Source organism: Acomys russatus, chromosome 13, assembly GCF_903995435.1.
Source record: "Acomys russatus chromosome 13, mAcoRus1.1, whole genome shotgun sequence".
Classification (NCBI taxonomy): Eukaryota; Metazoa; Chordata; class Mammalia; order Rodentia; family Muridae; genus Acomys; species Acomys russatus.
This window is the reverse complement of record NC_067149.1, coordinates 41,068,719-41,087,849: the sequence shown is the minus strand read 5'-3', so window position 1 is coordinate 41,087,849 and position 19,131 is coordinate 41,068,719. Positions and strand designations below refer to the sequence as shown.

The window sequence follows — 19,131 nt, the reverse complement described above, 5'->3', positions numbered from 1 at the left end:
AGCCAAGGCTACAGAGAAACCCTGTCTCGGAAAAACAACAGAAGTTACTACTCTTGCAGAAGACCAAGGTTCATTTCCCACCCATACAAGCGGCTCAAAATTGCCTGTTACTCCAGTTCCGGGAGATCCTGTGGCCACTCGGGTTCCTGTACGCAGGAGGGCAAAACATTATAAACATTATATGTCTTACCAAAAACATTTCAAAAGTTTCTAATTATGCGTTCCCTACTACATGTAAGCATTGACAGCCATCATTCATATGGAAACACTAGAGCAAGTCAGGGTCGGCTCGCTTAGGAGACACCATCTCGTTTCCCTGAAACCCTAATACGCCACTCACCTGCAGGCCGCCTTTCGCCTCCCTTCACTTTAGATTTTCCCGCTTGACGGAACGCCGTTCAGACGCCATCGAAGCCGCGTCGCGGCGTTACGTCATTCTACCGCGCCGGAAGTTGAAGGCCTAGCGGCCCAGCTGGAAACCGTGCGAGGAAAAAGCTAAGCTGCCCCAGATTCCACACCAGCCAGACTGAGGGGCAGGTGAAGGCCCAAAGCTGAAATCCGGGAGGAACTCGCAGCCAACTCTCAGCGAAGATGGCGGGCCCTGAGCTGCTGCTCGACTCGAACATCCGCCTCTGGGTGGTCCTGCCCATCGTTATCATCACTTTCTTCGTGGGCATGATCCGCCACTACGTGTCAATCCTGCTGCAGAGCGACAAGAAGCTTACCCAGGAACAAGTGTCTGACAGGTCAGTACCCTCCCCCTATTCTGCCGACCTCACTCCCGGGTGACCTTGGTCAAGAAAGTGCAGGGATTCTATCACTTTAACCGAGTTTCCATCCCGCCCGTACTGGTCGGTTGACCTTGGCGGTTATCTCTGGTTCACTTTTGTCTATAAAATGGGAAAAATAACAGTACCTAACTGACTAGTAGAACAGGCATGTGGATCATATTAGATGATATCTGAAAAGCTTTAGCACAGGGCCTGGGACGTACTAAGTGTTCAAGTAGACATTGTTAATATTGTTAGGCTAGTGGCCAACTGTCTGTAAGGTTATCTATGAGCTACCCTGCCCTTTGTTAAGAGTACCGACTTTAAGCCAGATGTATTATTATTACCTTTCGCCCTGCCAGCATCCAGTCAAGCGGATTTCATAATCTACATTCTACCAAACAACTGTAGTGGTCTGCGGAAATCCTAAGGTATAAAGTGCCTCGCAAGCTGTAAGACTGCTACAAAGAGATGTGAAAAGTTGTAATGACCGTCTTACCTCCTAAGGTGGAGGCCTTCTCTCTTCACGTGCATGCTTTCTTGGTGTTTTCCTATGGAGACAGAACTTAATATAACTTCAGGAAGTATAAACATGTCCCTCCGCATTAAAATAAGTAGCAGATTTCAGTCACTTATTCTAATCATCTTCAGAGACTATCCAAAGAAAGTACTGCTATTTTTTGTGACATGTCCAGATCACTTAGGAATCACTTACTTTAAAAGAGAGCGTCAGGCTAGATGTTTAGGGAGAGAACAGTGAAAACAATCTCTTACTCTATTGTATTTTAAACTTATTTTCTTTTTTAATATTTAATATTTAATGTATATGGGTACTTTGTCTGCATGTACATCTACACACCAGAAGATGGCATCAGACCACTGTGAGCTGTCAGGTGGGTGCTGAGAATTGAACTTGGGACCTTAAGAAGATCAGCGGGTGCTTCTTGACCTCTACGCCATCTCTCCAATCCTAAAAGTTACTTTCTTCTGTAGCAAGTAATACTGGATTTCAGCTTGCTGGTGATTTAACGATTGCCTTAAGTTAAAAACACTTCTTAAGCAGTGAGATGGTGATGCAAGCAGTGCCTGCATGATGTATTTGAAGCCCAGGGTTTGACTCCCCACCCTGGCATAAGCCAGACGTAGCAGTGCAAGCCTGTAATTCCAGGACTCAAAGCTGGAGACAGGAAGATCAGAAGAGCAAGCTACCCGTGGTCAGTACATGAGCGCTTGTCCCCCAAAGTATACCGCTTTGTCATTTCCAGTTGCCTTTTTACTTATTTTGCTGAGGATAATACTAATAAGCCAGCATTATGAAACATTCTACAGCAGGTACAGTGCTAAGCACTTACATTCATTAATTTATTTAAAACCCAAAGCAACAATGTGGTCGATACTGTCATCTCATTTTGTAGAAACTGAGACTTTAATGAAGTTCAGTAATCGTGACATATGATGACAGTCGGGACTTTAAGCCGAATCTTGTGGTTCCCAAGCCCAGGCTCTTTCAGTTCATTCCCAGCAGCGGCCATTATGCTGATTTTTGTATGGTATTAGTTTCAGCGCTGACTGGAGACAGCCCCCCGAAACTAACCTTAGCAAGTTAGCTTAGTACAGACTTGAAAGCTGTAAAAAGATGGGAAATGGAGAAAACTTGGTCATTTAAATTTTATTTAGTTTTCTAAAATGTTTGTTTTTGCCAGGCACGATGGTGCATGCCTGTAATCCCAGCACTCAGGAAGCAGAGGCAGGTGGATACTTGGGAGTTACAGGACAACCTGGTCTATGTAGCAAGCACCAGGACATCCAGAGCTACATATTAGAGAGACCTTGTCTGAAAAAACAAGAACAAAAAACAAACAAACAAAAAAAACCTACCACAACCAAAAACAAAAAACAAAACTCTCTATTTGTTTTGTTGTATGTGATTTTGAGCGTTTGCCTGCATGTAGTTTATTATGCACTGTGTGTAACGCCTGTGGAGGCCAGAAGCCGGTGATGGATCCGCCGCAGCTGGAGTTACAGATAATTCATCGTGAGTGGCCCTGTGGGAGCTAGGAACTTAGCCAAGCTCTTCTGCAGGACCAGCAAGTGGGTTACCCCTACCCAGCCATCTCTTACTCAGTATCTTCTGGTGCCTATAAACTAATTTTCCTTTTATCCTCACAATGAAACATGTTATCCTAAACCCACTTTTACAGAAAACCAGAGAACTTAAACAGCCTTCCCAGTGTAATCAGGGTAATAAAACTTGTCTATGTACACTGCCCCAGATTGATCATAGTTGGATGCGAAGATCTTCTGCTGCGGTTCACCTTACACTTACACTTTTACAGTGATGGTTCTAAATGACATCCAACCCACAGCTCTTTTTCTGTTCTCCAGATAAAATTTATACTTAGTGCAATGTATATATAAAAAGGTTTATTTCTTTTTCAAGAACTTTAAAAAAGAAACACAATGACCTAGTTGTCATAATCAGTAGAAATAAAGAAAAGAGATTTTTAGTAAGATGATTTGCATTTCATACGTGCATAGTTGTGCACAGCTGTATTATAAGATGTCACAGGCAAACATGACAACTGGGACAGGTCACTTGTGGGCTAGAGCAGATGCATGTCACAGAGGCAGCACCGTCTGAATTGTATGCTACTTGGCATAGAAGTCTGCACAGAACCAAGTTCAATTTTCCCTGTTGACTGGATGCTTGCCTGTCTGCCAGCTTAGTAAATGTAAAGTCTGTGCTCCTTCCACACTGAAGTTAGGTTTGTGCCTTAGGTAGCTAGAACAACGGTTCTAGTTGTTGAGCTATACAGAGGCAGTGTAGGCCATAGTCTTCCTGTTACATAACTGTACCCAGCATTGAGGGTATCATAACACCTCTGAATCTATGACAAATGACAGTATATGCCAGTTCTCCACACTGTCATCAGTGACAATCAGAAAAGTTCCACATATGCCAGACAGGGTGGCTCACGCCTAGAATCCTAGAGAGTGGGAAGCTGAGGTAGGCTCACTGTGAGTTTGAGGTCAGCCTGGACAATAGAGTAAGACCGTGTCTCACCTACCCTCTCCCAGCACTTGAGAGAATGAGGCAGGGGAATTGAGATTTCAAGGCCAGCCTGGGCTATGTGAAACACAATCTCAAAAACAAAACAAAACAAAACAAAAAAGTTGCACAAATTTCCATAAGGCCTCTAGAGGGTGGTCTGTCCCTGTGGAGAATCATTGCTATAGGGAGCATCTCTAGCCATAAATGGCCCTTCTGTTAAGTGAGGGGTTTGAATCATGCCTGCTCTGACACGGTGTAACTGTACTCCACCAAAAACTGTTTTGGGGGCTGGAGAACCTGAGTTCAGTTCCTAGCACCTGTATTAGACAGCTCATAACTGCCAATAACCTGAGCTCCAGAGACTCTGACTCCTAATTTTGAGAGCACAAGTAAACACACACAAACACACACACACACACACCATGCATTCACAGACATATAAAAAATAAAATAATTAAAAAAAATTTTTTTAAAGACAAGGTTTCTCTGTGTAGCCTTGAATATCCTGGACTTGCTTTGTAAACCAGGCTAGTCTCAAACTCACAGAGATCTGCCTGCTTCTGCCTCATGAGTGCTGGGATTATGTTTGTGTGCCACTGTGCCCAGCTGTAAAATATTTCTTTTAAAACAGCACGAATTGACATTAGCCTGAATAGTCACAAAACAGTACATTTGGTGTCTTATATTATTAAACTTTTACTGTGTCAAAACTTAGTTGTGGATCAGATGTGGTGGCACATGTCTTTAATCCCAGCACTTGGGGCACAGAGACAGGTGCATCTCTTAAGTTTGAAGCTAGCCAGATCTAAATAGTGAGTTCCAAGCCAGCCAGGGCCTTGCCTAGAAACAAAATATTAACTATGACCTTTTTTTTTAGTAAAATGTATTAAACCAAAAAAGAAATATACGTGAATAGAATGTGTTAGCCTATATCTGGAGACATAGTGTGTGTAAAAAAAGTGATTCTCAAACTCAGAGAATATATTGATTCTTTAGAGAGAAAAGAAAACAAAAAACAGGTTTTTGAGGACTGGATGTTTCAGTTTCGAATACACTGACTGAAAACTAAAGCTGCGGGCAGTGAGATGGCTTGGCCAGTAAGTGCTTGCCACCAAGCCTGACACACTGAGTTCAATCCCTAGAGAACCAACTGCAGGCTGCCCTCTGACCCCCCGAAAGTGCCTAGGATGTATGCAACACCCCCTCCCAAATATATGTATGTGTTTTTTTTTTTTTAACTAAAGTTTTGCCACATGTAGTGGTATATGCCTTTAACCCCAGTATTCAGAAAACTGAAGCATAAAGATCATAAATTCAAGAGCAGTGTGGTGGTTTGAATAGGAAGGGTCCCCATGGACTCGCGTGTGAATGCTTGGTCCATAGAGAGTGGCACTGTTCACAGGTGTGGCCTTATTAGAGGAAGTATGTCTGTGTGTGGGCAGGCTTGGAGGTCTTCTATGCTCAAGCTCAATGTGGCACACAGTCTCCTGATGCTACCTAGACTCTATTTGTAGATCAGGCTGGCCTTGGACTCACAGAGATCTACCTGCCTCCCCAAGTGCTAGGATTATAGGTGTGAGCCACCACACCTGGCTAATCTCTTATTTTTCCTTGAAAATATTGATTATAACTTAGTTATATCAAAGTGCTCCATTTGAAAATATAATCTTTTCAAGTTTACATTTTATGGACTGACAGTTATCATATTTAATAGTATTTTTAGTATCTGATTATTTTAATTTTTCTTAACAATCATTCTTTAATATTTCAGAAGGAAGATTATTGATGCCTTTATATTGCAGCATTTATATTCAAAATAAAGTATCTTAGAGGATATTCTTAGAGGATATTGGTTATATTAAAATGTTTCCTTAAGAACTTAGATGGGACCCAGGCATGGTGGGTGGGCACACCTGTAATCCCAGCACTTGAGGAGGCAGAGGCAAGAAGATCTCTGTGAGTTCAAGGCCAGCCTAGTTAATAAAGCAAGTCCAAGGCATCCATGTCTACACAAAGAAACATTGTCTCAGGAAAAAAAATATTTCTTTAAAAAGATCTAGAACTCTCAACTCCTTCTCCAGTACCACGTCTGCTTGTATGTTGCTATGTTTCCCGTCATGATGATAATGGACTAAACTTCTAAAATTGTAAGCCAGCCCCAGTTAAATGTTTTCCTTTATAAGAGTTGCATTGGTCCTGGTGTCTCTTCACAGTGATAAAATCCTAAATAAAACAAGCAGCTTATAAAAAAAAAAAAAAAAATAGCCAGCACTACATAGTGTTTTGGGTTTTTTTTTTAATCCTAAGAAAATATCTTTTCTTTAAGTATCAAGCCTTCCCAGTACAAGGACTTATTTTTAGATAATAATAAAAATGAAAATGCAAACCTACTGTTTTCTTGGGTTAATTTTACACTGGAGAATACAGTGATCTCAGCTTCAGAACTTGAGCATTGAGAAAATATACAGGCTAAGTCAGCCTTGCCTCGACCACCACCCTCAGCCCTAACTCTACAGACTTCCTCAGTAGTTTCAGTACAAGAGCTTAGCTGGGGTTCTGTCATCAGAGTGACTGGGAGGGCCCTGACTTACCATACGGTGAAGAAGCCTGCACAGGTGGCCAGCACTGTGCCCTACACTTTGTGGAGGTATAAAACAAGCCTCTGCTCTCATAGAATTTCAGTCCAAGTGATAAAACAGGAAAAGAAAAAATAAAAGATGTCACCAACCCAGCACCTAAGATGTGCCTGGTCCAACAGTAACCACTTCAAATGAGATGACAGGACCAGTGAGATGGCTCAGCTGGTAAAGGCTCTTCTTGCCAAGCCTGGCCGATGGCCTGAGCCTGATTCCTAGTACTTACCTGGTAGAAAGAGAGACCTGATGCCTCCTAGTTGTCTTCTGACCTCAGCATGTGTGAGGCAGGGTGCGCGCACACGCACATACACACACACACATATACACAAATGTTAAAAGTAAATCCAGTCAGATGATGTATGACCGACTTAGCTCAAATCCCTTCATCTTCTGTTAAGATCATGGCCTTATATAGTGGGTCCCACATTGCCTTGAATAGTCTGATTGGTTGGTTGGTTGGTTTCTTTTTTTTAACTTTTTTTTTTTTTTTTTTGGTTGGCTGGTTTCTAATTCGAGTGTTTTGCCTGCATGCATGTAATGTGTACCACCTGTGTGCCTAATACCCTCAGAGTTCAGAAGAGGAGGTTGGAACTGGAACTGGAGTTACAGATGGTTGTCAGCCAACATGTGGGTTCTGACAACCAAACCTGAGTCCTCTACAAGAGCAGTAAGTTCTCTTGACCACTGAGCCATCTCTCTAGCCCTCTTCTTGCTCAGTTCTTGTGTATGGCCTGTCCTGAGGTCCTCAGTCAGGCAGTCCTCAGTGCTTTCAACAGGTAATCCCCACTCATCCTTAAGATTCCTACTTACGGGGCTGGCAAGATGGCTCAGTGGTTAAGAGCACTTACTGTTCTTGCATAGGATCGATGCCCAGCACCCACATGGTCACACAACAAGTACCCCAACCATATGTATGTCCAGTCAAGGGGACCCAACACCCTCTTCTGGCTTCCAAGGGCACCAGGCACCCAGGTGGTACACAGACATACATTTAGGCAAAACATGCATAAAATAAAATAATAAGATTCCTACCTTGGGCTGGGTGTGAGGGCGTACGCCTTTAATCCCAGCACTTGGGAGGCAGAGGTAGGTGGATTGCTGTGAGTTGGAGGCCAGCCTGCTCTACAAAGAGAGTTCCAGGATAGCCAGGACTACACAGAGAAACCCTGTCTTGAAGGGAGAGAGAGAGAGAGAAGGAGTGGGAGGGGGAGGGGGAGGGAGGGAAGGAGAGGGAGGGACGGAGGGAGAGAGAGAGAGGGAGAGAGAGAGAGATTCCTACCTAACCTTATATTCTTAGTAGAGGTTCCTCTTGCACTGCTCCTTCTATCATATATCCCATATTGCCACCTATCTCTCTAGCATATGATGGTTCAATTTCATATTTTCTTTTTTTTAGGTAACATCTCATGTAGCTCAAGCTGTCCTCAAACATGATATATAGTAAAGGATTCTGCCCCCTCCACAGGGCTGGGATTATAGTGGTGTGCTATCACACTGTGTTTGTGAAATCTCTTTCTCTCCTAATAGACTTTAAACATCATGGGAAATTTACATTTTCATCATTGCTTATGGCACTAACATGGTATCTGGCAGTTAGAGGTTTAAGAAATATGTGTGCAGTAAAAGTCTGCATCTGTGTTTGTGTGGAAGGTAAGCTACAGTTCAGGAAGTTGACATGACTTGCCCAAGATCACAGTTTATAAGTCACAGAAGGCCAGGCATGTGGCACACACCTTCACTACCAGCATTCGGGAGGCAGAAGCAGGCAGATTCTGTAGTTCGAGACCAGCCAGGGGTCCATAGTGAGACTGTATAAAATAGCAGGGACAGGCTTCGAATAAGGACAAGTTATTATAAGCCTGCAAGTTTTTAAACATTTTTATTATTGGTTTATATGTACAGGTGCTTTGCCTGCATATATGTGGGCCGTGTGCATGCAGTGCCCGAGGAGTCCATAAAAGAGCATTGGATTCCCTGGAACTAGAATTAGACATAGTTGTGAGCTTCCATATGGGTGCTAGGACTTCAACTCAGGCCGTCTGGAAGAGCAGTCAGAGTTCTTAACCACCGAGCAGTCTCTCCAGCCCCAAGTCTCCAAATTCTTATTCTCTGTCTGAACTTAGCTTTTCACAGAATAGTACTGGTCCATAGTCCATACTTGGAGCATCTGTAGCCAGCTCCTAGGGAACAGAACATACCACACATCTCTTCTGTAGGCCTGTGGACTGTCACAAGGCCAGGAGGAGGGAAAGCAGATGGAGTTCCCCCAGGTGCCACCTTGGAGAAGAGTTTTTTTGTTTTTGTTCTTGTTTTTGTTTTTGTGGAAGATGAGCTCAGGGGAGGAGCTGAGGTGGGTGGGGTAGAACTGGCAAAGGAGGCTGGCAGCAGAGCATCCACGAAGTGGCTGGGGTTGTGGAAGGTGGCACGCCGACCCCACCGGCTCTGACTGCTTGGAGCATGTGGCTTCTGCTGAGCAGGAGTAAGAACACTGAGCATTGTTTTCTTGTGTGCATTTCTGCCTATAGCTTTAGTTTTTTCACTGCTCCATTAAACAGCATTTGAAAACCTAGGAAAAAAAGATTATATTTTTACTTCTGTCACATATTATTAGCTCTAAAAATTACCAGTATTTATTCATTTACTGTTGAGGAGTTAGAAAGAAGTTGGTCTGAGCTCTGGGTGGAATTTCTCTTTATTGTCTGTCAGGTAACAGCCTTCTCGAGGCCTGTCCTCATTCCCTCCCCTTCCTCCCGCCTCCTGCCTTCTAGTCTCTGCAGTAAGCACTGTCCAGCTCCTCTTTCCTTGCGAGGAAAGTTCCTTTGTGGCTCATGTCAAATCCAGAAAGGCCAAGTGCACTGTCCCAGATCGCCTTCCTCGGAGCCTTTATTTGTTCAGAACACAGCCATCCTGGAAGACTCCTTTTGTGAACACCTGAGTGGCAACTTGAATATGTTACATTGATTTTTAGGGTTTTTGGAAAGTTTCCACACCCAGCTCTTGCCAAACAGGTCCATTCTTATGGTGAAGTGGGTCTTCTACTTTACTCTCATTTTCTTCTAGTGTTTCACGTCTTAACATTTCTTTGTCTTTTGTTTTTCAGTCAAGTCCTAATTCGAAGCAGAGTCCTCAGGGAAAATGGGAAATACATTCCGAAACAGGTACTCACTTATCTTTAATTTAAAAGCTCCACCATTCACCCCTAAGGGCAGTAAGAAGCCTAAAATGTTTTAGAAGAGGACTCTGGAAGAAAAGAGAAGTGGCCACCCAATAATGAAGTGGCAGCCTGGCGGTGCTCGCTGTCACTGTGTCCTCACCCTTCTTAGGAAATTGTTTTTAAATGTGACTCAGCTACAGTGTCAAGAGTGGCTGCCAAGGAGGCTAACAGCTCAGAGTGTAAAAGTGTGCTCATTCCAAGGGCCTTTAGTCAGTCCCCTGGGGGATAATTTGACAATTTACTATGTCACAAGTCTCATATTTAAAAAGATTTTCTTTTTTCTACTAGTCTTTTCTAACACGAAAATATTACTTCAACAACCCAGAGGATGGATTTTTCAAAAAAACGAAAAGGAAGGTTGTACCACCTTCTCCTATGACAGGTATGTTTATTCAGCATAGGTGGCTTTACTTAGACATTGAGTCACAGGCCAGCATGATGTAAAGGATTTAGAAACCATCTAAGTATCTCTGGGCTGTGGGGTGGGGAGAGTTGCTTTTCTGAGGTTTTTTGCATTGTCTAGGATGGAATCCAAGGCCTCATACATGCTGGACAAATACTCTCCCACTCAGCTGCATCCCCAGCTCCCAATATAGGGGTCCTTGAAAGTGGGGCCCTCTTTTTCCAATAAATCCACAAATCCTAGTCTGTCAAATGGATTTTCAAAGTTCTCAGCTGATGTTGGGGGAGGCCAGGGCCAATGTCTCTGATCTCTGTTCCGTGCTTCCTCGTCTAGTGTCTAGATCATTGCTGGAAGATGGTACCCCACATCTTGTGCCTGGATGATGAGCTCCAAAGAACAGTTGCTCCTTGATTGCCCACACCAACCTATATAGTTTATAACCTAACTATCTATGACTCTACCATCCTTATTTTGTGAAAAGTGGATGTGTAAAGTGAATCAAAGCAGTTCTGTTGTTCTGTGCTGTCCTTCTCTTTTCAGTCTCATTGTAGGTGAGATAACCAATTCTTTTGATCCATACAGAAGACATTAGCACTAACACTTAGGAGCAACAACATGCCAGCATACATATGAAAAGATAATTAGTCCAGGAAATGCAAATCAAAGCAAGATGTCCTTTTAGTGTAGTTTTGTTTTGTTTAAGATTTATTTATCATATATACACAGTGTTTTACCTGCATGTACACCAGAAGAGGGTACCAGATCTTATAAATAGTTGTGAGCCATCATGTGGTTGCTGGGAATTGAACTCAGGACCTTTGGAAGAGCAGGCAGTGCTCTTAACCTCTGAGCCATTTCTCCAGTCCCTTCTTTTAGTGTGTTAAACCAAAGATTAAGAGTGTCCAAAGCCAGCTGGGCTGTGGTGGTGCACACCTTTAATCCCAGCACTTGGAAGGCAGAGGCAGGTGGATCTGAGTTCCAGGCCAGCCTGGTCTACAGAGCTAGTTCCAGGTCAGCCAGGATTACACAGAGAAACCCTGTCTCAAAAAAAGAATAACTCCTTAGAAACACATAAACAAGCAGATGAATCTGTTACCTGTTACAAGGAAGGTAGAAGCAGCATTTCCTGGCAGATAGGGTTGAAAATGAAAATATTGAGAGATATTGAGGGCTGAAGAGGTGACTCAGCACTTAAGAGCACTGGCTGCTCTTGCAGAGGACCCAGGTTCAATTCCCAGCTCCAATGTGGCAGGTCACAACTGTCTATAACTCCAATTCCAGGGAATCTGATGCCTTCTTCTAGCCTTTATGAGAGGTCATGAATACACGGATATATATATACAGGCAAAACAACCATATGCATTTTTTAAAAAGTCTTTATATGATACCCCCCCCCCACACACACACACACACACAAGCATGCACACATATACAAAACACACACACATATATATTGAGAGATTTTAGTACCATGACAGTGTGGAAATGTCATCAGAAAATTTTATCATTATTTCTTATATTGAGGACTGCTCTGCAACCTCCTGCACGGTAGGCAGTGTTCTGCTCCTAAGCTACATCTTCAGCCTTTCTTCATAAAATTAATAATTTTCAAAGACGATTGAAAGGTAGGAGGATATATGCACATAGAGGTGAAAGGATCTAAGGACTGGGTGGAGAGGCACTTGAACTGCTACAGTAAACCTGACAGCTGGCCTGCTGGGCTGGTTTTGTGCCTTTCCTCCCAGGCATCAGAAAGCAACCTGGGCTAAGAGTAAGAGCCTATCTTAAAGCAAACAGTGTGTGACTTGAATTTGGGAAGAGTCTCTGCCAACAAAGGGAAACGTGGTGTTTTCTTCTGCCCTCAGACCCCACCATGCTCACAGACATGATGAAAGGGAACGTCACGAACGTCCTTCCAATGATTCTTATCGGCGGATGGATCAACATGACATTTTCAGGCTTTGTGACAAGTAAGTTTCAGGTCTAGGAGACCTCCTGCTTCCTTTGCCTGTGTCCCTTTCCCAGGGGTACTGAGAGCCTAATGTCACATCATGGGTTTTGTGTCTTCTTGTGAAAATAACAATATTCTTTGAACAAAATTTTTGAGGTCCAAGCTGACTCGAGTTCCCAGTGTGGATGCTTTTATAACTACAGGCAGCACGGGAGGAGCTGCGTCTGTTCACACTCGCCTTAGTCATGTGCATCTTCCACTGAGGCACAGGGCACGCTTCTCCCAAATGTCAGGCCATGGCTCATCCTGAGCACCTGCTTCCTCCCCAGTCTAGAAACTGGAATCCGTCAGGAAAATCAGAGCAGAGTGACACTTTGGCTATTCTGTTCTATTCTCTGGAGGCTGCCACTGGTTTCCTTGTGGAAATCATTTTCCAGAAGCTGATGGTACAGAGTTCCCACCTCCTGTGGGAAAGAATATGTGTGTTCACACTTTGGCTGGCTCGGGTGCCTAGGAACTTTCTTGAAGCAAAACCTAGTATTTTTCTCTTTTCTTGCAGCCAAGGTCCCGTTTCCACTGACACTTCGCTTCAAGCCTATGCTCCAGCAAGGAATAGAGCTGCTCACACTCGACGCCTCCTGGTAAGTGTGTATTCTAAAGAGGCCACAGCCCAGGCCTCACAGACTCCAGCGTTCCTTTCACTAGAATGAGGTAGTTTCAGTTTGAGAGACTTTTCCTTCTTTCCTTCCTTCCTTCCTTCTTAAATGAAAGCTCTATTTGAAATCCCACTGCTAGACTAAAACAGTTTTATAAGAGTCTTACCAAAAAAGGCTTGTCAGCCTCTCTTCTTAGATCTTAGGAATGCAGGCGTGAAGGCATTGATTTCCCCACCCCCACCCCCCAAAAACTGAAAGTAGTCTGGCCAAGCAGAGCTTCTTAGCAGTGCCCTGAAGCTTATGGGAATGGAGTTGTGTTTGCCAGCTCTCTGTTACTGTAACAAATACGGGGAGGATCATCTTGTAGAGAGGAGAGTGTGTTTGGCTCACAGTCTTGGAGGCTCAGTTCATGACCCTCTAGCCTCATTACTGTGGGTCTGTGATGTAGTAGAGCATGGCAGCGGCATGTAGTGAAGGGAAGTGCTCACCTTAGGATCAGAACACAAAAGAGAAGGATGAAAAATCCAGACTCCCACAATCTCTTTCCAAGAGCATGCCCCCCGGTGACCGCAAATTGCATACTAGGCCTCCCATCTCCTAAAGGCTCCCCCAAGCCTTTAATATATGAGCTTGTGTGTTTGTTTTGCTTTTTGTGAGACTGGGTCTCTCTACATAGTCCTGACTGTCTTGGAACTCATTATGTGGACCAGGCTGGCCTCGAACTCACAGTAAACTTTCTCTCCTCTGCCTTCCAAGTGCTGGAATTAAAGGCATGTGCCATATATCTGGCTAACACTTGGACGTTTATTTACTTGCTTTTTTTTTTCTTTTTTGTTTGTTTTTGTTTTTTCAGACAGTGTTTCTCTTATAGTCCTGGCTGTCCTGGGTTAGCTCTGTAGACCAGGCTTGAACTCACAGAGATCTACCTGCCTCTGCCTCCCAAGTGCTGAGATTAAAGGCATGCCCCATGCCTGGCCATATGGGCTTTTCTTTTTTCTTTTTAAAAGATTTATTTATTTTTTATGTATAGTGTTCTGCCTGCATGCCAGAAGATAGCACCAGATCTCATGATAGATGGTTGTGAGCTACCATGTGGTTTCTGGGAATTGAATTTAGGACCTTTGGATGAGCAGCCAATGCTCTTAACTGCTGGGCCATCTCTCCAGCCCCACATGGGCTTTTAAAAAAGACATTCCAGATCCAAATTATAGAAATGTTTGTACTATCGTTTTCCTTGGTTCCGGTCACCATGCTAGGTATTTTCCATATCTTACTTTATCCTCACAGCAACCCTGTGAGGTCTGTGCACAAATTACTGTTAGACCACACACACAATCGCTCCATACTCAGGACTTAGCATCTGTTTCCACTTCGCTGATTTATAGCAAAATATCAAGCCAGGACCTAACCCTCTTGGGAAACACTGGTCTGGTACCCAAAGTACAGTAACAGACTCATCTGAGCCTTCCAGACTGTTCTTTCTGTGACTTCTCAAGGAATGGCCTGAAACAAACTCAGACAAGAAGGGGAGGAGGGTCTGGTAACGATTTTGATTCCTCTGGCTTGAGCAGAACCATCTCTGGCTGTGTGATCCCAGGGCAGAACAGATGCAGGAGAGCCTTGGCTTGCCTTGCTCTGTGTGAGAAGATGCTACACATGAGCTTTGTGACTCCGTAAAACTTTTCCCTGCCAGACTCAGTGGGCTAAGCATAAATGCCATAGGTGGAGAAAAGCTTATCTTTTCTCAGCATATGGACAGGTATGTATGTCACATACGTGGAAGGACAAGGGAGACAAGGCAGTTTGTACAGTAGAGCTGCAGGTACCTGTTGCAGACAGATCATCTGCATGGGGGCGGGTGTTCAGAGTGGACAGCCTCTTTCAGTGTCACCACTGTACTGTGTGTGTTGCTGCGTTCATTTCCTCTGTGGCTGTCTAGAGCCTGTCTAGATTCTCACATGCGATGAGCCTCTGTGGGTGGTGCAGGGATAACTGTTCATCTCCCTAATAACCACCCCACCCTCCCCGTTGCTTTGCTAGGGTGAGCTCTGCGTCCTGGTACTTCCTCAATGTGTTTGGGCTCCGGAGCATTTACTCTCTGATCCTGGGTCAAGATAATGGTAAGAAGCATTAGAGCAGCTGCTTCCTGTAAGGTGGGGTAGTCACGTGGTTCCGCGGTTGGTTAGCATGGCCCCACATAGTGCTTTGGTCCCTGGGTTTCTGAGGACAGTCTTAGCAGTTGCAAAGCTCAGGCTAAACGTGGGTGTTTGTCCCAGCAATCACTGAGCAGTGAGTGGTTACTCAGAGTCTGATGCCTTTTTGTAGGAACCCCACACTCTTTTTAAGCCCGTGAACCAGAAGGGCCTGGCTAGATCAGTTCATTTATTGAGCAGATTCCTCACCAGTGCTAAACTGGACTCTAGTTCAGCAGTGAGGACGTCAGATACTCTACCCACCATTTGCTTTTCTATAGAGTAGGGTCTTAATTTACCTTGTGGGGTTAAAAGCAGATAAAGGATAAAACAGTGAAATGCCCGGACACATAGTGTTGCTCAGTAATTGGTGTCTAGGGTCATGATGACATCTAGAGTGAAGTTTAGAGCAGCCTTTACTTTTGTCTTTGTTCCAGCTGTAATCACTCCCATTTTCCTGGACTTTCCCAGAATTACTTACAGGGGTGACCGGGCCAGTCAGTTGTCCAGTTCTCAAACCCACCACCAAGCAGCTCTAAGTCACACTCTTCTTCCACAAGGGTGCTAGGTGGGTGTGGGGCCCTGGTACTCACTGGAGCTGTCTTATGCTGCAGCTGCTGACCAGTCACGAATGATGCAGGAGCAGATGACAGGAGCAGCGATGGCCATGCCTGCAGACACCAACAAAGCTTTCAAGGTAAGCGCCACTCACTTTCCGAACTGCAGGGATATCACACACCTGCCCAGTCCTCTCCTAACCACAGTGGGGCTCTCTGCTGTGTTGCTTCTGTTCAAGTGCAATCCGAAAGGCGCAGCAGTATGATGAAATATGTTGTCCCACCCTATCCTGTCCAGGACATAAACGATCATTTGTTCAGTGTATCCACACTGTATATGCTATCCGCCTCATGACAGTTGAGAGTGAAACCATATTCCCATTATTGTCCATACAGTATACTTTTGTTCTAGTTTTGAAAAAAAAAAATGTTAACTTTATGAGCATGTTTGTGTGTCTGAGTTTATGTATTACGTATGTGCATCACATGCATGCAGGAGCCTGCAAAGATCAGAAGAGACATTGCATACCCTGGAATTTGAGTTATAGGCAGTTACAAGCTGCCGTGTGGGTGCTAGGAACTGAGCCCAGGTGCTCTGCAAGAGCATAAGTGCTCTTAGCTCCAGCCAACTCCAGCCACCTTTGTATAATTTTTATACAGCAAATCTCAATTATCTTCATGATAAAAAATAAAAGGGAATTTCCTCACTCAAGTTCACAGGAATATAGAAAGAGCTCTTAGAAATCACCCAGGCTTAGCAATGCACACCTTTAATCCCAGCACTCAGGAGGCAGAGGCAGGCAGCTCACTGTGCATTCAAAGCCAGCCTGGTGTGCATAGCAGCTTCCAGACCAGCCAGAGCTACATAGTGAGACCTTGTCAAAAAAAAAAGAAGAAGAAAATTGATGGGCTAGGTGTGCATGCCTATAGTGCACACCTGTAAGGCCAGGTGTGGTGGTGCAAGCCTGTGATGCACGCCTGTAACCCCTGCTCTTAAGAGGCTGAGGCTTGAGGACTATGAGTTTGAGGCCAGTCTGTACTACAGGAGACCTCACCTCAAACAACAACAACAAAATTCTAACACATGGACAGAAAGTTCAAGCATGGGCATATGTCTTTGTGACCCTGTATTGGACAGTGTTTTGTCTTAGGGTTTTTTTTTTTAATGTATGTATATAGGTATTTTGTATATGTCTGTATGTATGTCTCAACTGTTGAGTCCTCTCGCCATGGTTTTGGCTTTTTGAGAGAGTCTCCTGCCTCTGCCTCCTAAGTGCTGGGATTGCAGGCATGTTCCACCATGCCTGGCCTTAGTGAGCTTTTAAAGATTTCTTTATGAATGTTCATACAACTGGGAGGTGCCTGGGCATCTGCCTTAGCTTTGCTCAACTCCTGGTCAGAGACTCGGTCACTCCATGCTATCCCCAGCTGTCAGCTCAGTGGTCATTCCATGCTGTCCGCAGCTGTCAGTTCAGTGGCCAGCCTCCTCTCAGCCCTGTGTTCTCTTCCTGTGCAGACAGAGTGGGAAGCTTTGGAGCTGACAGATCACCAGTGGGCACTCGACGACGTGGAAGAAGAACTCATGGCCAGAGACCTCCACTTTGAAGGCATGTTCAAGAAGGAGCTGCAGACGTCCATATTCTAACCACGAGTGGGGTCAGCTGTGTCGGGAACTTGCAGTAGCGCTTAACCTTGTAACTTCCGTGGAGCTGGAGCCTCTGAGAATAAAAAGGAGGGTGCAGGGGCTGGCGGGTGCACAGCGAGGCTCGTTCTTGTCTGAGCTGGGTTCCCCTTTCTGTTGGAAACTAGAGGAAAAGGAGTTCTGGGTGACTGCTGTCTTAAAGTTTGTGATTGTTCCTTCAGGTGACTCTAGTAAGGATGTCAGAGAAAGGGGAGACTCCAAGCTACTGAGAATATCTCAAAACTTAGCAGAAACTCCATGTTTGGGAAGAGCATTATCATTTATGGCCAGTTACTATGTTCGGTCAGCCTGACTTCCAGCCACAGTAAACTCCTGTTTTCTTAGGATCCAAACACCCTGCATTTTACCTTTAGTTTCTTGTTTGTATTTTTTAACTTTCTTTACACAAGTAATATGCATTTTCTCTACCAAAATGTAGAAACCTTGGCTGAGCAGCATAGAGCTCCCTGCACTGTTCACTTGAACCTACAGAATGATGCAGAGAGCTGGTGGGGCCCAACCAGGGCCAGGGCAGACTCGGCAAACTTTTCATATCTCTTCATATTTAGTCCAGTGAAAACAGGTGACCCTGAGGCACAGCCAGACTCTCAAGTGCCTTTGGGCTCATCAGAGACAGGTTACATAATACAAGTTCTTGATTGGAACTTGAGAAAATATCAACTCCATTGGCCAGTCAATGGTGCTGTACTGTAAATGGCTACTCCTGTGAGGGAGTGACCTCATTTCCCAGCTCCTCTGGGCAGGAGAGAACTTACCACTGTCGGGGTGAGAGGGCAGCTTCTGGCAGATGTGTAGATCAAGGTGCCCAGGAGTCCTCTGTCTCAGGAAGTGACAGGGTGCCATTTCTGTACCAAGAGGTGGGTGTGATTGCATGTTAAAGCACTGTAGCCAAGAACAAGCGACTCTTGACTCTAATTAAACAGCCCTGTTTTCTCTTTGCCTGTGAAAGTGTTGCCTCTGTGGTTCTGAGAGCTTTCTACCAACAGAAGAGCCTGTCTTAGAACAGGGCTAGAGCGGCTTAAGGTGAAAGAGATGTGAGCCTTTGCCCTCAAAGAACTCATGAGGGAGCTCAGAGGTAGTATGCCAGTTAGTATACATTGTCCCCAGCACACACAAAAGACCTCAGAAGAGAGAAAACTGTTTGTTTTCTTTTATCTGTAAGAGTGTTTGGCTTGTATCTAGGTCTGTGCACCACATGTGCTCCTGCCTGGGCCCTGCAGAGGCCAGAGAGAGCAGTGAATTCCCTGGAACTGGAGTTATGGCTGGTTGTAAGCCATCGTGTGGGCGCTGGGAATCTAACCCAGGGCCTCCACAACAACAGCCAGTGCTCTTAACCACTGCAACGCCTCTGCATCCCCAAAAAGATCTATTTTGAGGTCATAGAACCTCAGTGAATGTGAGGGCCAAAAGACAGGGTGACTTATAAGCTGCCTCAGAAGCAAACTTGATGCTGACGGACAGGAGCTGCTGCTGGGGTAGGAGTGAAGTGAGCAACAGCTGTGGCGAATGCTGGGTGAGGGTGGGAAGGGCGGCGTGAAGTTCCTGTTCACGGTCAATTCCTGTCCTGCGCCCTCTGCTTGCCTCTGTAGAAGACGCTTCCCTCTCCTGGGCCTCTGTCTCCTTTGGTCAAAAGGGGATGAGCTAGTTCAGCCACTCTGGAAAAGTCTAAAGTCCTCAGCAGGTTAAATGCTTTTGCAGAAAGGCAGAGAAAGAGGTGACTACATATCAGTAGAGAATTGGGAACAGAAAATGACCTGTGTGCAGCATGTCCACATAGTCACAGCAGCAGCATTTAGTCACAAAGTGGGAGGCCACACAGCTGTCTCCTAACTGAATAACTGAAGTGTGGTATGTTCATATAATAGGATACTAAGCAATAAAAAGGAACAGAGTACCGGCACTACAGCACAGCTGACCTCTGAAACAAAGAACCAATCTAAATCATCGTCCTCTCTACTTTTTTGTATGCTAAGGATAGAACCCAGGACCTCATGTACA

General features: G+C 44.7%; 1 protein-coding gene across 1 annotated transcript; it reads left to right on the top strand.

Annotated features, from left to right (window-relative positions):
* The first annotated feature begins 571 nt into the window (after positions 1 to 571).
* On the top strand, positions 572 to 18,206 carry Emc3 (ER membrane protein complex subunit 3). Its single transcript, XM_051155088.1, has 8 exons — positions 572 to 746; positions 9,559 to 9,616; positions 9,961 to 10,054; positions 11,941 to 12,045; positions 12,586 to 12,667; positions 14,723 to 14,802; positions 15,489 to 15,571; positions 16,948 to 18,206. The coding sequence occupies exons 1-8, from the start codon at positions 592 to 594 to the stop codon at positions 17,074 to 17,076; spliced, it is 786 nt and encodes a 261-aa protein (XP_051011045.1). The 5' UTR covers positions 572 to 591; the 3' UTR covers positions 17,077 to 18,206.
* Positions 18,207 to 19,131: the final 925 nt, after the last annotated feature.